The sequence below is a fragment of the Molossus molossus genome, unplaced genomic scaffold, assembly GCF_014108415.1.
Source record: "Molossus molossus isolate mMolMol1 unplaced genomic scaffold, mMolMol1.p scaffold_m16_p_3, whole genome shotgun sequence".
In the NCBI taxonomy this organism is placed as follows: domain Eukaryota; kingdom Metazoa; phylum Chordata; class Mammalia; order Chiroptera; family Molossidae; genus Molossus; species Molossus molossus.
Genome location: NW_023425366.1, coordinates 105302010 through 105321633, shown reverse-complemented (window position 1 = coordinate 105321633; position 19624 = coordinate 105302010). Strand labels below are relative to the sequence as shown.

General features: G+C 42.9%; 1 protein-coding gene and 1 pseudogene across 1 annotated transcript; one reads left to right on the top strand and one right to left on the bottom strand.

The window, feature by feature from the left end:
* Positions 1 to 3465: 3465 nt before the first annotated feature.
* On the bottom strand, positions 3466 to 5156 carry NUPR2 (nuclear protein 2, transcriptional regulator). The gene is made up of 2 exons (XM_036280305.1): positions 4832 to 5156; positions 3466 to 4555 (listed from the first exon to the last, which is right to left on the bottom strand). The coding sequence occupies exons 1-2, from the start codon at positions 5132 to 5134 to the stop codon at positions 4517 to 4519; spliced, it is 342 nt and encodes a 113-aa protein (XP_036136198.1). The 5' UTR covers positions 5135 to 5156; the 3' UTR covers positions 3466 to 4516.
* Positions 5157 to 11873: 6717 nt separating this feature from the next.
* Positions 11874 to 19381, top strand: LOC118642118 (annotated as a pseudogene).
* The last annotated feature ends 243 nt before the right edge of the window (positions 19382 to 19624 follow it).

Below are 19624 nucleotides of genomic sequence, written 5' to 3'. Positions count from 1 at the left end.
ACATGGAGGGACCTGAATAGTATTATGCTAAGTGAAAAAAGCCAATCAGAGAAAGACATATATCACATGATCTCACTTGTGGAACATAATGAACAAAATAGACTCAGAGACATGGAAGTAGGGAACAGACTGACAAACCTCAGAGGCAGGGGGGTGAGAGAGTGGGAAGAGATAAACCGAAGAACTTATATACATATATGAATAACCAATGGACACAGACACCAATACTGTGAATGTGGGGGGTGGGAACAGGAGTGGGGAGGATGTCAATAGGGGAAAAAGGAGGGACATCTATAATAAAAAAAAAATTAATAAGATAAAATAAAAAATTAAAGCTTTATAAATGATAAGATTTTGTACCTGCCTTTGGATAATTCATAAGTAGAGACACAGAAAAGGAACCTTATAAAGGTCACCATGGCACAAGATCTTTTTTTTTTAATCCTCACCCGAGGACATTTTTCCATTTTTTGTTCAGATAGAGTGGGAAGGAGAGAGTGAGAGAGAGAGAGAGAAACATTAGTATGAAAGGGACACATCAAGTGGCTGCCTCCCACAGGACCCAAACCAGGGCCAGGGACAAACTGCAACCGAGGTACGTGCCCTTAGCAGGAACTGAACCCGGAGCTCTGTGGACCGCAGGGTGACACTCTAACTGCTGAGCCAAAACAGCCAGGGCATGGCACAAGATCTTCAATAGAAAACTTTGGACAATCAAGACAGGCGGGCATCCAGACCAGAACAGAGACAGTTTTAATCATTCTTGACTAAGCATTAATTCCTAAATTGAAGAGAGAATATTAGGTTGTTTGTACAAGATTATTTTGTGATAGAAAAAGATTGGAAACAATCTAATATCCTGATAGTACAATTCTGGTGTAAAAACATCATGGCACATTCACAATAAAAAAGAAGAAAGCTTTTCTATCAATGTGGAATGATTTCCAAGATAAACTATCAGGGGGAAAAAAGCAAGGGTCAGAATTGAGTATAGTGTGCTATTGTTTGTGTAAAATAGAAAAGACCATATTACATATGCATAAAATATCTGCAACTAGTAATACTGCTTGCTTTCAGGCAGTAGGACTAGGTAGCTGTGGCACACGGAGTGGGACTTTTACTGATAATGTTTTCTATCTTTTGGATTTTGAAACAGTTAATATATTCACTCTATTCAACAACAAAAACATGTAAAAAGTTAATTAGAACTAGTTTGTTTTTTTATCCTCACCCGAGGATATTTTCCCATTGATTTTTAGATAAGAGTGGAAGGGAGGAAGAGAGAAATGTCAATGTGAGAGAGACACATCCATGTGGGTTGCCTCTCCCATGGCCCTGACCGGGGCCAGGGATGGTACCTGCAACCCAGGTATGTGCCCTTGACTAGGATTCAATCTCAAGACCCTTCGGTCTGCGGGTTGATGCTCTAACTGCTGAGCCAAACCGGCCAGGGCTCTCATCGATGTTTCTATCTCCCTCCCTCTCCCTTCCTCTCTCTAAAAAAAAAAAAATCAATAAATAAAAAATAAAGTGCAAACAGTTTCAAAAATTCCATGTCTGGGAATGTAAGAAACAGCCATGAAAAAAAAGAAAAGAAAAACAGTAATGTATGTGAAATTAGTTATAAGGATGTTTAACAAAATATGTAAGATAGGAAAAACCTGTAAACAACCTAAGCGTTGTACAATATAGAATTAATTTAAGTTATGCAGCCATTTAAAATGTTATGAAGATATGACATGAAAGGTATCTTCACAATATATAAATGAAAGAGCAGTTTATAAAATATTATACATAGTATGTTTATATTTTGAGAATATGTATTTTATTTATTTTTTTATCTTCACCCGAGGACATTTTTCCATATTTTGTTCAGATAGAGTGGGAGCAGGAGAGAGAGAGAGAAACATCGACGTGAAAGGGATACATTGAGTGGTTGACATCCGCACAACCCAACCAGGGCCGGGGACAAACTGCAACTGAGGTACGTGCCCTTAGTGGGAACCAAACCCAGGTCTCTCTGGACCACAGGCCAATGCTCTAACCGCTGAGCCAAACTGGCCAGGGCAAAAATTTATGTATTTTAAAGACTGGCATTATATATACCCAAGGAGTGATGTTATCCATTGGATAGTAGTTTTTTCCTTTTTTTGTCCATATTTTCTTCAATGAATACACTTACATTAAACACACCATGGTGGTTTAAAATGCCCACAGATTGACACTCCTTTCAAAAGGTGGAGCCTGATTCCTCTCCCCTTGAGTGTGAGCTGGATTTAGGTATTCACTCTGAATGGATAGAAAAAAGCAAAAGTGAAAAGTGATGGTGTGCAACTTCAGAGACTAGGTCTTAAAAGGTACTGTGGCTTCATCTTTGTTCACTCTCTCAGATCACTTACTCTGGGGAGAGCCAGCTGTCACTTCATGAGGACACTCAAGCAGCCTAATAGAGTCTCATGTGGCAAGGAAGTGAGGCCTGCCAGCAGCCACATGAGCAAGCCACTTTGGAAGCAGCCTTCCCATGACTGGATTCAGTCAACAGCTTCACTGCAGCCTCATGAAACGCTGACCTAGAACCACCCAGTTAAGTCACTTTGAATCTTTGACCCACAGAAACTGAGATAAATATTTGTTCTTTTAAGCCACTAGGTTTTCGAGTAATTTATTACATAACAGTAAGTAATTAATACACAATCTCTACAGTTACTATATTTAATTGTAAACGTTCTAATATCTAAAATGAGCAAAGTCTAGTTAGAGCACACTAAAGTGTTGCTTTAACATGGCTTATGTCTGGGTATGCTGTACTTTACAGCAGGAATTGTGTAGGAACTGAGATCTTTGAAAAATTGAGATTCTTAGTCTCTAAATGTAGTTTTTTTATAACTATGACATATAGTGCCTTGTACCTATCAGACATAAAAGAATTTACACATATGGTTTTTAACTATTCAGCTAAAAATACAAAATACTATATGAACAAGTAGTTAAATAGTGCTTATGTGAGTTCTATAAGATTTCAAAAAATTGACATTCGATGTGGATGAAAGCTTTAGGAAGAAAGTGGCATTTAAGTATAGATGGAATTAGTTTCAGGATTAAAATTGTAAAGGGAGGAAGGGCATGCTAAATAGGATAGCACAAATTCAAATCAAGAAACAGAATTCTGGTGAGTTTAGAGGGCAGAAAATCTGTGTCAAGAATCATTGTTTTTGGAAGTTGTGGGTCAAAATTTAAGAAAATTCAGATTACTTCCAGCACAATATAAGAAATCTAGGCTATCCTATAAGGTTGAGGGTTTTATATGATTAAAATGGTCATCAGGTAGATTAGTCTAGAGTTTAAGCAACTTGCCCAAGTCAGTACCATTTAACTCCAAAGCCAGGACTGCTATCATACCACACTGTATGATGTTGGACATATTTTAAAAGAATTAATGTGAGTGAAATAATGTAAAACTTTGTGACCATAGAGGAAGGAGGAGGGATTATATTCTGTAAACTTAAAAATAGTTTTCATTTATTGAGCACCTACTATGTTTCAGGTCCTTAACTGTGTTGGGTGTTTCATATATTTTATCTATAACCCAGTTTGGCAAGGTAATCCAATATTATTCCCATTTTACAAATGAGAAACCTGAGGCTTAGTGGAACTTGGAAGTAGTTGCCATTCATAAGTTTGCTGCCAGAATGATGAACAGTCACAGCTTGGATTAATACTAAGGTTGCTCCTTCCAGTACACACCTTTCTCTCCTAATCAAGGACTCACCACTGGGTGCAGAGGCCCGACTGGATGCAGACTGAAGATAAAGGAAAGCTACCCTGCCATATTCTGCATAATTTTAAAACTAAAACTCAGCTCTTATTGTTGGACCTGGAGTTTGTGGGTGGTTCTGAACCAAAGAACATTGTGTACAGTTGAGGAAAACTGTGATCCTGGAAGGAGTAAATACTTTATAAAAGTATCTGTTAAGCCCATCTTCTTTCTAACCAGTTGTGTGCCTTTGGAAAGTTATGTAAACTCTCTGAGCCTCAAGAATCCCCTCTATAAAATGGAGGTAACAGTATCTACCTCAAATGATTGTTGTGGGATCTGTAGTGCAGAGAACTTAGCAACTAGATTCAACAGACACAATTTAAAGGACTCCTTTCTTGGAAAACAAATATTAAACCTGCAGAGTAGTCTGACACTTTTGTTGACATCCTGTGCTAATTCCTATCTTTGTTCTCCTCCCCCATTCATCTGTGACCTTTTCTTTATGCAGAACGCAAATATTTGTAGACTTAAAACGAGTTACCATAACAACTAAAAAAAGAACCACATAAGTTAAAATGCCACTCTTGCTGCTGCTCTGTTTTAATTAAAATCCCTAAAAAGGCATATCCACTTGGATCTTACTTAGCTAACAACCAGTAAGGAAAAGATAGTGAAGCAGTAAACTTAAGCCATGTCAAAACCAAATTCTGTTGACCGACATGGATTCTCTCCCCCTTAAGACCACAGTTACAGCTGGAGTCAGAGAAAAGACTTTTTTTTATCAGGTCCTTCGGTATCCTGTAGAAAAATCAGACAAAAACAAAAATCTGTTATTTTCTTTAGCCGGAGCATCAGCACTGAAAGGATTTTTTAAAATGATGTTCTGTTTCCTAGCCCCTTCCACCATTCCAACCGCAGTCAGGAGATAAGCTGAGGGCTAAGGGGGTCCACCTGCGACTCGCTAAGGCGGGACAGCCTCAGAAGGGGCGACTCTGCCCGGGTCGAGTCGTAGGGGACCAACGGAAGTGGCCCGGGGCGCTCCCGGGGCCCTGAGCGGTCGTGGCCCGTACGCACCAGCGCACAGGCGAGGCGGGTGCGCGGCCGGGGCTGCAGCTTGCGCTGGCGACGCTTGCGCTGGCCGTTGACGAGCTTCTGTGCGATTTTGCGCTCGTGGCCTCCAGGCACCGGCCGGTTGGTGCGCAGTTCCCGCTCGCGCCGCGTCCTGCCCTTGCTGTGTCCGGCCCCACAAGCCGGGAAGTCGCGCAGGTAGTAGTAATCGAGACAATCGGAGAGCTCCTCCTCCGAGCTCACCGGCGGCCACAAGTCCGGCGACGGCGGCTGGGCCAGAGTCTGGCCATTGGAAAGGGCCAGGTCCATCGTGCCGCGGTGGCCACCGGCCCGCGCACGCGCGCGCCTCGGGGAGCCCCACTCCGGGTTGCGATTGGCCCCGCCTGAGGAGGCGGGGCCTAGGTTTGACGTCACAGAGCCGGGCTTGTGGCTTGCACCCTGTCTGAGTTCCAGCTGGGGAACCGTGACCCCTTCCTGCGCCAAGGCTTGTGTACCCCCGGCCTGAGAAAGGCAGTTGGCAAGATCCAACCGTCGCTTCGTTTATGTTGGTCAAAAATGGTAAACTAACATGCACAGAGGAAAGGCCGCGTGAGGACAGAGCAAGAAGGTGGCCATCTGCAAGCCAAGGAGAGAGGCCTTAGGAGAACTCAACCCTGCTGACAAATTGATCTTAGACTTCCAGCCTTTACAACTGTGAGACAATAAATTTCTGTTGTTTAAGACAGAAAAAGAAAAAGGTAAACTATTCAAGTGTCCAAAGGGACCGCCTAAAGAAAATGTGGGGCTGTGTATTCCTTGGAAAAACTTTTTTTTGACGTTTTTATTGATTTTTTTAGAGAGAGAGAGAAGCATTGATGTGAAAGAGAAACATTGATCAGCTGCCTCCTGCATGCCCCCTGCTGGGGATGGATCTGGCAACCCTGGCATGTGCCCTGACCAGGGATTGAACCCTTATCTCTCAGTGCATAGGTTGATGCTCAACCACTGAGCCACACTAGCTGACTCTTGGAAGAACTTTTTTTTAAAATCTTCACCTGAGGATATTTTTCCATTTATCTTCAGATAGAGTGGGAGGGTGAGAGAAAGAAACTCATTGGCTGGTTGCTTCCTGTATACCCCTACCAGAGCTGGGGACCGAACCTCAACCAAGATATGTGCCCTTGACTGGAATCGAACCCACGACTCTTTGGTCCACGGGCTGATGCTCTAACTGCTGAGCCAAACTGGCTGGGGCCCCTTGGAAGAACTTTTATCAGAAATAAACATATTGTTAGGCTATTTGATGTCAGGATAAAGTGCTCAATAATGATGTAAGTGAAAAATTAGCTTCTGAAGAAATGCCACCAGTATTCCAGAGACTATTTAAAAAACATAACTGTTTATAAATAACTGAAAGGAAATTCATCAAAACGCTAAAAGTGTTTCTGCTTGGTAGGGTTATACATTAATTCTTTTTCCTTTACTCAAGTTCGTGTTTTTGAGAAGGAGTAAGAGTTAATTGTGTTAGGAATGATTAAAAGGAAAAGCCCCCTTCCTGCTGCAAGGCCCAGAACCAGCGAAATTTCAGTTTATCCTAGGTCAAGAGGCATAAACTTGATGACTTGATGTGTTGGCAGCTTTGGATGAGGGCAGAGAGTCCTGAGCTGCAGCATTGGGGAGAGTGCTCCAGAAACCAGCAGAGATGAGGAATCTGGTCAGGTGAACTGAGCACAGTAAACTCTGGGAGTTATTGTGCAGAAGACCTTTGTTTTGGTTTGGTTTAATTATGTGGGGAAAAAAGGGGTTACTATGGAAAGTAACCTCACAGGGTGATCTGACCATAAATTCCTACCTGGGCAGTTCATGGTGGGTACTCATGCAACTTTTTGGCTTTTTTTTTTTTTTTTTGACTTAAGCAAGCCAGGTTCATTGTTTCTGTGAATTTAGATTAGTTAACATACCTTTGAAATACACGGTAATCACCCTCAAGAGAGCACTTGAGAAGCAAGAGAGGCTTATTTCTCCTGCCTTCCTATATTCTTCCTTAAATTTCCTCCTTAGCCCTTGTCGGTTTGGCTCCGTGGTTAGAGTGTTGACCTGCAGTTCAGAGAGACCCGGGTTCAGTTCCTGCTAAGGGCACGTATCTCGGTGTGGGTGGCAGCCACTCAATGTTTTCACGGATGTTTCTCTCCCTACTGAACAAAAAATGAAAAAAATGTCCTCGGGTGAGGATAAAAACAAAAAACAAATTCCCTCCTTAGTTTTAAGTTTGTAAAAGAAGCTGCAAAACCATTATTCTCTGGAGCATTTGAGATCTTCCTCCCTGGCATATGTTATCAGTTTATCTCGAATAAACTCATATAAAACTTCTCTATAGCCCGGGCTGGTTCGGCTCAGCAGTTAGAGCGTCAGCATGCAGTCCAGAGAGACCCGGGTTTGGTACCCACTAAGGGCACGTACTTTGGTTGCAGTTTGTACCCGGCCCTGGTTGGGTTGTGCGGAAGAGAGCCACTCCATGTGTCCCTTTCATGTTGATGTTTCTCTCTCTCTCTTCCTCCCGCTCTATCTGAACAAAAAATGAAAAATGTCCTTGGGTGAGGATTAAAAAAATAAATAAAAACTTCTCTATATGTTTGGAAGTTTCTCACCTTGACAACTGCCACAAAAATTGCAGCCCTTCGGCCCCCTTGGGGATTTTCTTTTTAGTAGCTTGAAAAAATAATTCTCTAAAAAAAAAAAAAGGACTTCTGAGATATTTGATCCTGCTAAGTTTGTCTGTGACCAAGTTGCTGATTTGAGGTTTTTCTTCTGTGTTATGAAGCCTTATCCCTGGTGGGGCGTGGCCTACATACCATGCTCTGAGGGTAATTTTGGTGGTTCCTTAAATGAACAAGTCCCAGGAGAGTATTTTTAATTAAACACCAGAGGGGATTTCTCTTATTTTTTTATTTTCTAACCTTTTACATATGATATTGAAAAAAAGAGAAACTACTATTTATCCCTATACCACTCTCCCATACATTATATCTCTTTTTTAAAAAATTTTTAAAAAATTGATTTTAGAAAGAGAGGAAGGGAGAAGGAGAGAGACAGAAACATTGATGAGAGAGCTGGCTGTCTCCTGCATGCCCCCCACTGGGGATCAGGCCCACAACCTGGGTATGTGCCCTGGTGGGGAATTGAACCAGCAACCCCTTGATGCATGGGTCGATGCTCAGCCACTGAGCCACACTGCCTGGGCACATTATCTCTTTTTTAAAATCTCTTTAGGATTTGTCCTTATGGAAATATTCAGACATTCTCAAAGATGAAACAAACAAGGAATCCCTATCCCATCACATGGATTCAACAATTATCAAGACCCTGTAACATTTGCTTTGTCTATCATGTTCTGTTTTCCTCTGCTGCAGCACTTTAGAGCAAATTACAGACCTTATGTCATTTTACCCCTGTATATCTCAAATACAGCTCCAAGAAACTAGACGTTTCTTATATAACTACAATACCATTTTTACTCCTGACAAAATCAACTGGTCCTGTTATTATCTAATACTCAGCCCAGATCAAATTTGATTGTCTAAAAAACATCAAAATACATACAACTCAGAATACATACAAAATCTACACATAAAATTTGCCTGTATGACTTCTAAGTCTCTTATATTAGAGCAGTTCCCCTGCCCTTTTTATTTTTCTGACGTTGCCTTATGGCAGAAACTGGGTCAGTTGTCCTGTAAAAATGTGGATTTTTCTGCTTTCTGTGGTGTCATTTAACTTGTTCCTTTCTCTCCCATATTTTCTGTAAATTGAGGTTCGGTAAAGAGGAAGTGATGTGTTTTGGCATCACACCAGAAGATTCACAGTGGCTCCTCATCCCAATTTTAGTAATGCTGTGATTGATTAATGGGCTCAGGTGGTGACAACCTGTCCCTGCAATCGTAAAGTTCCACATTAAACTTTTATCTCATGGTTTCATGGGTATTTCATTATTGTTATTTATTTATTTTTTTGGTACATGCCCCTAGCGGGAACCGAACCCGGGACTCTCTTGTCCACAGGTCGATGCTTAGCCGCTGAGCCAAACTGGCCAGGGCCTGAAATACATTTTGACAAGAAAAGCAGGACAGCCGGGCCAGTGTGGCTGAGTGGTTTAGCATCGACCCATGCACCAAGGGGTTGCCGGTTTGATTCCCAGTCAGGGCACAAGCCCAGGTTGTGGGCCTGATCCCTAGTGGGAGGCATGCAGGAGGTGGTCAGCCAGTGTTCTCTCTAATCGATGTCTCTATTTCTCCCTCTCCCTTTCTCTCTCTCTAAAAATCAATAAAGAAAAAAAAAAAGAAAATAATAGCAGGACAGTTTGGGCTGGTGTGGCTCAGTTGGTTGAGTATCCTCCCATGCACTGAAAGGTAGAAGTTCAATTCCCGGTCAGGGTACATGCCCAGGTTGTGGTCTTGGTCCCCAGTTGGGCTGTATATGGGAGGCCACTGATCGATGTCTCTCTCTCTCTTTCTCTCTTCCTCTCTCTCTCTCAAAAATCAATAAATACAGTCCTATAACTAAGGATATAAAGAACAAGCCATGTTGGGACTACATCAAACTAAAAAGCTGCTACACAGCAAAAGAAATAACCATCAAAATGGAAAGGGAACCCACTATATGGGAGAGCATAACTGACAACAACACATCAGAAAAGGGGTTAATTTCCAAAATATATAGAGTGCTCATACAACTCAACAAAAGGAAGACAAAGAACCCAATTAAAAAATGGGCAGAGGACCTAAATAGACACCTCTCCAAACAGAACATGCAAATGGCCAAGACACATATGAAAAAATGCTCAATGTCACTAATCATCAGAGAGATGCAAATTAAAACAACAGCGAGGTCTCACCTGACACCTGTCAGAGTGGCTGCCATCAATAAATCATCAAACAAGTGCTGGTGAAGGTGTGGACAAAAGGGGACTCTAATACACTGCTGGTGGGAATGCAGACTGGTGCAGCCACTATGGAAAACAATATGATATTTCCTCAAAAAATTAAAAATTGAACTGCCATTTGACCCAGTGATCCCACTTATAGAAATATATCCTAAGAAGCCTGAAACACCAATCAGAAAGAATATATGTACCCCTATGTTCATCCGATTTACAACTGCTAAGATCTGGAAACAGTCCAAGTGTCCATCAATAGATGAGTGGATAAAAAAGCTGTGGTACATATACATAATGGAACACTATGTAGCTGTAAGAAAGATCTCTTATCCTTTGAGAAGACATGGAGGGATCTGAAGAGTATTATGTTGAGCGAAATAAGCCAATCAGAGAAAGACAAATACCGAATGATCTCTCTTATTTGTGGAATGTAACAAACAGAAAAAGCTGATGAACAAAACAGACCAGGAGACATGGAAAGGAGTATGGTTCAGACTGACAAACCTGAAGGGGAGGAGGTAAGGGGGAGGGATGAGATAAACCAAAGAACTTATATACATGTATGTGTAACCATCGGACATAGCAATGATTGGGGAGAGGGCTGGATAGGGAGGAGGAAGTCTGTGGGGAAAAAGAAACATCTGTAACAAAAATAAATTAATTAAAAAAAGAAAATACAGCCCTGGGCAGTTTGGCTCAGCGGTTAGAGTGTTGGCCTGCGGTCCAGAGAGACCCGGGTTCAGTTCCTGCTAAGGGCATGTACCTCGGTTGCAGTTTGTTCCCGGCCCTGGTTGGGTCGTGTGGGTGGCAACTACTTGATGTGTCCCTTTCACGTCAATGTTTCTCTCTCTCTCTCCCTCCCATTCTGAACAAAATATCGAAAAATGTCCTCTCGGGTGAGGATAAAAAGGGAAATACAATAGTAAATAAATAATAATACAAAAAAAAAAAAAAAAGAACAAGCCATGTCAAGACTGGTAGGAGATGTGGAGACACAAAACAGGCTGGTCCATATCCATGTATGGTGGTTGAGAAACAGGAGGGATATCTTAGCTGCAGAGGCACCCCCTGAGAAGCAAGGAGTACCATCCTTACACTGAGCTCCCCAGCCTGAAGCACCAGTGCTGAGCCTTGGCTCATGTTACAGCCTTTCGTAAATTGATCAGCGATTGGGAAGACAAGGTAGCAGAAAACATTGATCAGAAGAGCAAAAAGAAAAAAGAATTTAAAAAGTTAGTATAGCCCTGACCAGTTTGGCTCAGCAGTTAGAGCATCAGCCTGTGGACCAAAGAGTCCTGGGTTTGATTCCAGCCAAGGGCACGTAGCTTGGTTGCAGTTTGTCCCCGGCCCTAGTTGAGGTCGTGAAGGTGGCAACTGATAGATGTGTCTCTCTCACATCGATGTTTCCCTTTCTCTCTTCCTCCCACTCTATCTGAAAATAAATGTAAAAATATCCTTGGGTGAGGATTTAAATAAATAAATAAATAAATAAATAAATAAATAAATAAATAAATAAAAATAGCCCTGGCCAGTTTGCTAAGTGGTTAGAGCATTGACCTTTGGACCAAAGAGTCCTGGGTTCGATTGCGGCCAAAGGCACATACCTTGGTTGCGGTTTGTCCCTGGCCCCAGTTGGGGTCATGTGGGTGGTGACCAGTCGATGTGTCTCTCTCACATTGATGTTTCTCTCTCTCTTCCTCCCTCTCTCCTGCTCTATTTGAAGATCAATGCAAAAATGTGCTTGGGTGAGGATAAAAAAATTAAAAAGAAAAGACACACGTAGACTAAAAGTAAAGGAATGGCAAAAGATATTTCTTGAATATGGAAATGAAAAAAAAAGCTAGGGTAGCAATATATACACTTGACAAAATAAAGTTTAAAAGAAAGTCCGTAACAAGACAAAGAAGGATCCAGCAACTCTACTTTTAGGTATTTATCTGAAAAACCCAAAACACTAATTTGAAAAAATATATGCATTCATATGTTCATTGCAGCATTGTTTACAATAGCCAAGATATGGAAGAAACCTCAGTGTCCATCAATAGATGGATAAAGAAGAAGTGCTACAGCTCTCCAGAAGCTTCTGTGAGTTCCCCAGCTCTGGGTACCTGGTTCTGTCTGCATCATGCCACCATAATGGACCATAATCTGGTGCTCATGCTCAGCCTGAACACAGAGCGTGAAACTGGAAGAAAAGTTCAATCTTGAAATATCAGTGCTGCTAAGACTACTGCAGATATCATCCGAACATGTTTGAGACCCAAGTTCATGATGAAGATGCTTTTTAACCTAAAGGGAAGCATTGTCATGACTAAAGATGGAAATGCCATTCTTTAAGGGGTTCAGATTCAGTATCCAGCAGCCAAGTTCATGATTGAAGTTATCTGGACACAGGATAAAGAGGTTGGTAATGGGATCACATCCATAATTAGTCTTGCAGGGAAGATGCTGTTTGTGGTTGAGCACTTCCTGGAGCAGCAGATGCACCCAACAGTAATGATCAGTGCTTACCAAAATGCATTGGATGATATGATTAGCACCCTTAAGAAAATCAGTACCCCCATCGACAGCAACAACTGAGATAGGCTGCTAAACATTATCAACAGCTTCATTACTACCAAAGCAATCAGTCGGTGGTCCTCTTTGGCTTGCAACATTGCCCTGGATTCCGTCAAACCTGTACAGTTTGAGAATGGTTGGAAGAACAACATCAACAAATATGCAAGGGTAGAAAAGATGCCTGGGGCATCATTGAATACTCGTGTGTCTTACATGGTGTCATGATGTGCCCTGGCCGGTTTGGCTCAGCAGTTGGAGCATCGGCCTGCGGACCAGAGAGTCCTGGGTTTGGTTCCTGCTAGGGGCACATACCAAAAACAAACAAACAAAAAAAAACAAACAAAGATGTAACACATCCATGAATGTGGTGCTATATTAAGAACTCTCAAATTGTGTTGCTGCTATTTACAATAGCTAAGATCTGGAAACAGCCCAAGTGTCCACCAGTAGACGAATGGATAAAAAAGCTGTGGTACATATACACAATGGAGTACTATGCAGCGGTAAGAAAGAAAGATCTCTTATCCTTTGAGACGACATGGAGGGACCTGGAAAGTATTATCCTAAGTGAAAGAAGCCAAGCAGAAAAAGACAAATACCACATGATCTCACTTATATACGGAATATAATGAACATAACAGTCTGAGGAATACAGTAGACCCAGACACATGGAAGTAGGGCACAGACTGACATCCCTCAGAAGAGGGGATGGGGGGGGTGGGGGGTGGGAAGAGATAAACCACAGAACTTATATGCATGTATGCATGACCAATGGACATGGACAACTAAGCCGGGGACAGGGTGGAGGGGGGGTAGGGTGGGGGGTGCCAATGGGGTAAAAAGGTAAAATATCTGTAACAAAAAAATAAATAAAAATTCATAAAAAAAAAAAAATTGTGTTGCTGGATTCTTCTCTGGAATACAAGAAAGAAGAAAGCTAGCCTGACATTGAGATCACACGAAAGAAGACTTCACGAAAATTCTCCAAGTGGAAGAACAGTACATTAGTCAGCTCTGTGAGGACACAATCCGTCTGAGGCCTGATGTGGTCATCACTGAAAAGGGTGTCTCAGATTTAGCTCAGCACTTTTTCTGGGCCAATATCACAGCCATTCATAGAGTGCAGAAGACAGACAATAATCACTTTGTTGGAGCCTGTGGGGCCCACATAGTCAGCTGACCAGAGGAACTGAGAGAAGATGATGCTGGGACAGGATCAGACCTGTTGGAAATAAAGAAAATTGGATATGAGTATTTTACTTTCATCATTGAGTAAAGACCCTAAGGCCTGTACCATACTCCTCCAGGTGGTGAGTGAGGGCAGTAAGGAGATACTCTCAGAAGTAGAATGTAACTTCTCGGATGCCAGGCAAGTGTGCTACAACATTCTCTTGAACCCTCAGCTGGTGCTGGAGGTGGGGCCTGTGAGATAGCTCTGGCTTATGCTTGACACAAAAACCTAAGGCCATGACCTATATGTGGAGTAATGGTCATATAGGGCTGTTGCTCAGGCCCTAGAGGTCATTCCTCATACCCTTATCCAGAACAGTGGGGCAAGCACTGTCCATGTTTTTATCTCCATGTGAGCTAAGCACACCCAGGAGACCTGGGGTATAAATGGTGAGACAGGTACTCTGGTGGACATAAAGAACTGGACATCTAGGAACCACTCACTGTGAAGCTACAAACATATAAGACAGCAGTGGAGATGGTAGTTCTGCTGTTGTGGATTGATGACATCATCACAGGCCACAGAAAGAAGGGTGATCACCAGAGCCAGCAAGGCAGGGCTCCTAATGCTAGCCAGGAGTGGGTGGTGGGTAACGTGACCCCAACCCACAGAGTCTGCCCCTTCCCTGAATCAGGCTGCCAGGTGCACTGTGGATGCTATTGTTTGGAAGGGGTCAGGTTGAGGGGCAGCCTCAGGACCTTTCTGTCCCAGCTCAGTTTGCAAAAGGCACTGACATGTAATTCTTCTCTATTGTAAGCTTTCCACTTAGTTTTCTTCCAATGATAAAATCTAAGTCACTTGAAAAAAATAAAAATAAAAGGAGTGTACTTGTATACAATGGAATATTAGCTATAAAAAGAATGAAATCTTGCCATCTGCAACAACACGGATGTACCTAGAGGGTATTGTGCTGAGTGAAGTAAGTCTGACAGAGAAAGACAAATGCCATATGATTTCACTTGTATGTGGAATCTAAAAAACAAAATAAATGAACAAACAAAACCAATAAACTCATAGATACAGAGAACATATTGATTGTTGCCATATGGGAGGGTGTTGGAAGGATAGGTAAAAAAGGGAAAGAGATTAAGAAGTACGAATTGATACAGACTAGTCGCAGGGATGTAAAGTACAGCACAGGGAATATAGTCAATGATATCGTAGTAACTATGTATGGTGTCAGATGGGTATAGACTTATCAGGGTGATCACCTCGTAAGTTATATAAATGTCTAATCACTATGTGGTACACCTGAAACTAATATAATATTGTATGTCAACTGTAATTGAAAAATAAAAATTATTTTTAAAAGAGTAGGGGTTTAAGAAGAGTGTTACAAGCAGAGGATACAACACACCCCAGAGGCTCCCTAGAGAGAGAGTGTGAGGCATTTGGGGGGCAGAGAGGTTCAGTAGGGCTAGACCACAGATAAAATGGATAGGGGAAAATAATAATGCTGCTTTGTGAGGTAGGACAGAGCAGAAGTAGGACAGAGCAGGGACTGTTTAAGTGAGGGAGTGATGTGATCAGATATGTGGAGTAGAGATATCACTCAAGTTGCTATACAGAGAAGGCACTGGTTAGGAGCAAATGGTTCTTGGGATTGCAGGAGACCCAAAGCAAGCAAGAAGGAGACGAGATGAAGAGGATGAATGGATGTAGGTGATCCTGAGAAAGCAGAATCATGAGGGTTGGTGAATAGAGTTAAACGTAATGTCTGGGCTTCTGTTTGGGCAACAGGTGCTTCTGTTTGTGTTTTTCGCAGAGAGAATTGCAGAAATGGGGTCATGATTGGGGCGATTGTAATAAGATGCTTTTTTGGACATACTAAATTTGAGATGCCTGTGGCCATCCTAGTATAGATTCTAGTAGATAGATAAATACGCAACTTAGAGACTCAGGAAAGGAATATAGAATGGAGGTGCATATTTTGGTGTGACCATCAAATAGATGAAGGTCACGTGAGGGGATGATTTCACCCAGTGAGAGGGTGTGGAGTGAAAAGGCAAGAGGTAGTAAGGTAAGGTGCACAATCATTGGAGGGAATGGGAAAGGCAGGGCAGGACTCCTGTAACTGGAGGGGCCAGCTTCCTTCCCTTTCCTTCCACCCTCCCTCTCTCCTTTCCTTCCCTTCCTTCCCTTCCTTCCCTTCCTTCCCTTCCCTCCCTCCCCTTCCTTCCTTCCTTCCTTCCTTCCTTCCTTCCTTCCTTCCTTCCTTCCTTCCTTCCTTCCTTCCTTCCTTCCTTCCTTCCTTCCTTGTTTCTTTCTCTTGTTTCCCCTTCCTCCTTTTATTTCTTCCATTCTAATTCAGTCCAAATTTAGGTTTGACAAGCTCAAATGAGGTGGTAATTGTGGCCTGTGTGAGGGCAGCATAGGAGTGGGGTGGTTGGGCAGCCCTATGGGGTCAAGTGACTGGCTATATACAAGGGAGTGGGGGGGATATATATATATATACATATACATACACACACACACACAGAATGAATACTGGGAGCCAGGTTTTTTGCCGTTAAAGAAGAGAGTTATAGCCCAGCTGGTGTGGCTCAGTGGATTGAGCATCATCCCATGTCCCATGGACTGAGAGGTCCCAGTTCAATTCCCAGTCAGGGCACATGCCTGGGTTTTGGGCTCGATCCTAATGTGGGGCATGCAGGAGGCAGCTGATCTATGTTTCTCTTTCACATCGATGTTTCTCTCTCTCTCCCTTCCTCTCTCTCTAAAAAATCAATAAAAACACTAAATAAAAAATATTGATTACAAAAGTAAAAAGAAAGAAGAGGTATAAATGTGGTGGAAAGGGAAAACTAGAATGAGCCCTTTGATGTTTTGGCTCAGAATTTGAATGGTTGGGCCTGGCCAGTGTGGCTCAATGGTTGAGCATCGATCCATGCACCAAGAGGTTGCTGGTTCGATTCCTGGTCAGGGCACATGCCCAGGTTGTGGGTCAGATCCCTAGTAGGGGGCATGCAGGAGGCGGCCAATTGATGTTCTCTCTCATTGATGTTTCTCTTTCTCCCTCTCTCTTCCTCTCTCTCTCAAATCAATAAAGAAAAAAAATTTGAATGGTTGGTATAAATTCATGCTTTATAATGTAGAGAGTTATAGATATAAGTATAGATGTAAAAGTGTGTGTGAGAGGGGGTATAGACATACATTTATTCCCTGTTCTGTCCACTGAGAGGGCCTGGGAACAGTGACATTCTAATAGTAATGAACATGCATGTCAAGCACCCATGTTGGCTCCTAAATAGTACTCCCCATTAAAGGAAGCCAAGGCTCCTTGAAAAATGACTTATTTCAGACAAGACTTGGGCAGAGAATGTATGTATAAGGTGGACCTGGAAAATTCTGTTGTGAAGAAAGTGTTCAAATAATGAGATGTCAAAAAACAGAATGTAGCCCTGGAAAGTTTGGCTCAGTGCTTAGAGCATGGCCCTGCGGTCTAGAGAGACCTGGGTTTGGTTCCCGCTAAGGGCACAAACCTCGGTTGCAGTTTGTCCCCGGCCCTGGTCGGTCGTGCTGGTGGCAGCCACTCGATGTATGCCTTTCACATCGATGTTTCTCTCTCTCTCTCTGTTCCTCTCTCTCCCTCCCACTCTACCGGAACAAAAAAAAAAAAAAATGGAAAAATGTCCTCGGGTGAGGATAAAAACAAACAAACAAACAAAAAAACCAGAGTGTACTTTTTTAAAATTAAGAAATGGCCCTGGCCGGTTTGGCTCAGCGGTTAGAGCGTCAGCCTGCGGTCCTGAGAGACCCGGGTTCGGTTCCCGCTAAGGGCGCATACCTTGGTTGCAGTTTGTCCCCGGCCCTGGTCGGTCGTGCGGGTGGCAGCCACTCGATGTGTTCCTTTCACATCGATGTTTCTCTCTCTCTCTCTGTTCCTCTCTCTCCCTCCCACTTTACCTGAACAAAAAATGGAAAAATGTCCTCAGGTGAGGAAAAAAAAAAAAAAAAGTAAAATTAAGAAATGTTTCCGTTCTCTGTTTTTTAAAAGAAAATGTTTTTATTGATTTTTTGGAGAGAGGAAGGGAGAGAGAGAGAGAAACATCAACGTGAGAGAGAAACATCTATCAGCTGCCTCCTGCATGCCCCCTACTGGGGATCGAGCCCGAAACCGGGCATGTGCCCTGACAAGAATAGAATGGGACCTCTCAGTCCATGCCACGATGCTCAATCCACTGAGCCACAGTGGCTGGGCCACCCCTACTACTTTTTAAAAGCCCTTGTGTCTGATAGATTCAAGCCCTGGAGGTCATTGGTGAGAATCAGATTGAGCGATTGAGAAGGAAGGGAGCCCTGGCCTGTTTGGCTCAGTGGTTGGAGCATTGGCCTGCGGACCAGAGAATCCCAGGTTCGGTTCCCGCTAGGGGCACGTACAAAAAAAAAAAAGAGAGAAAGGGAATGAGAAGTGAGAAAATGGAAACAGTGAGCACAGACCAGTCACTGAAGAAATTTCACTATGAAGTGGAGGAAAGAATGGGGTAGCAGCAGGGGAACACATTGAGTTTGGAGAGAGCTTTTTAAAATGGAAGAAACGTCAGTAGTTTAAATGTTAATGGAAAGACACTAAAAAAGAAAGACAGGCCCTGGCTGGTTTGGCTCAGCAGTAAGAGCATGGCCCATGGACCAGAGAGTTGCGGGTTTGATTGTGGCCAAAGGCACATGTCTCTGTTGCGGTTCATCTCTAGCCCCAGTTGAGGCTGTGCAAGTGGCAACCAGTCAAAGTGTCTCTCTCACGTCGATGTTTCTCTCTTTCTCTTCCTCCCTCTCTCCCTCCAGCTCTATCTGAAGATTAATGTAAAAATGTCCTTGGGTGAGAATTAAGAAAAAACAGCCCTGGCCGGTTTAGCTCAGCGGTTAGAGCATCGGCCTGCAGTCGGGAGAAACCCAGGTTCGGTTCCCGCTAAGGGCACGTACCTCGGTTGCAGTTTGTCCCCGGCACTGGTTGGGTCATGTGGGTGGCGACCACTCGATGTGTCCCTTTCACATCAATGTTTCTCTCTCTCTCTCCCTCCCACTCAATCTGAACAAAACAGCAAAAAAAAATGTCCTCCCTCGGGTGAGGATAAAAAAAAAAAAAAATACAACCCCTTGAATGCATCAAGGCTCCAGTGGAGGATGGCATTCAAGAAGTCACAGTGCCTGGGGGAGTTGGTGAGAGTGGGGTGGAGGGGTTCAATGAGGTATAAAAAGGGGGGACATCTGTAATACTTTCAACAATAAAGATAAATTTTAAAAAATAAAGAAGTTACAGTGACCCGAGCCTGTGGTTACCAGGATCTTTTCTCTTGTCCCTCTCAGACCTCTTGACTGGGTCTGCAAATTTGGAGGAGCCAGCTTTCTTTTTCTTCTTTCCAACCCCCTTTTCTTCTTTTATTTATTTCTTTCCTTGACAGGTGAAAATGATGTATCAAATGCCAGTTATCAGTTGATTGCCTCTCAGCTCCAAATCCACCCTTCATGGCCTGCTCTGCAAACACAGAGAGGAGTCCTTTAAAAAATTTTTTTTGCCAGCTCATGCAAATCAAATGTTGTCAGTAGAGGGCGCTGGAGCGACAGTGCAAGTATACTAATAATCTTCACAGGCACAATTTCCTAGCACCAGCTCCTAGGGTGCATGGTGGTTAGCAGCACATGCTGGCCAGCAGTTTTCCCCAGCACCCACCTTGGGTGGTTTTGTAGTGGAGGGCCTCCATTGAGACATCTCTTCATTAACACCTTAATCTAGGACCTGGAAGGATGGATTTCCAGCAAGTTCCAGAGGGTGGATTTCCAGCTCAGCCAGTGCTGCATCACAGACATCTCTGCCATTCTTTTACCCATGACTATGCCCCCTCGAAGGAGAATCTGAATATCAGCCCTAGGGAGGAGGTAGAAGTCCCTTCTTTGGGCACTCTATCTCAGCCTACTAATAGTACCTACACCTTAGATCTGTTATCCTTATATTCTTTGAAGTTCTCTGTTTTTAGTAGTCCCTTGTTACTCTGATCCTTTGTTATAATTATTCTTTATATTAAATGTTACCTGTTCAACGTCTGTGTGGTTTAAGTCTCCTGATTGGATCCTGACAGATACAGCATTGGTATCAGGCAAC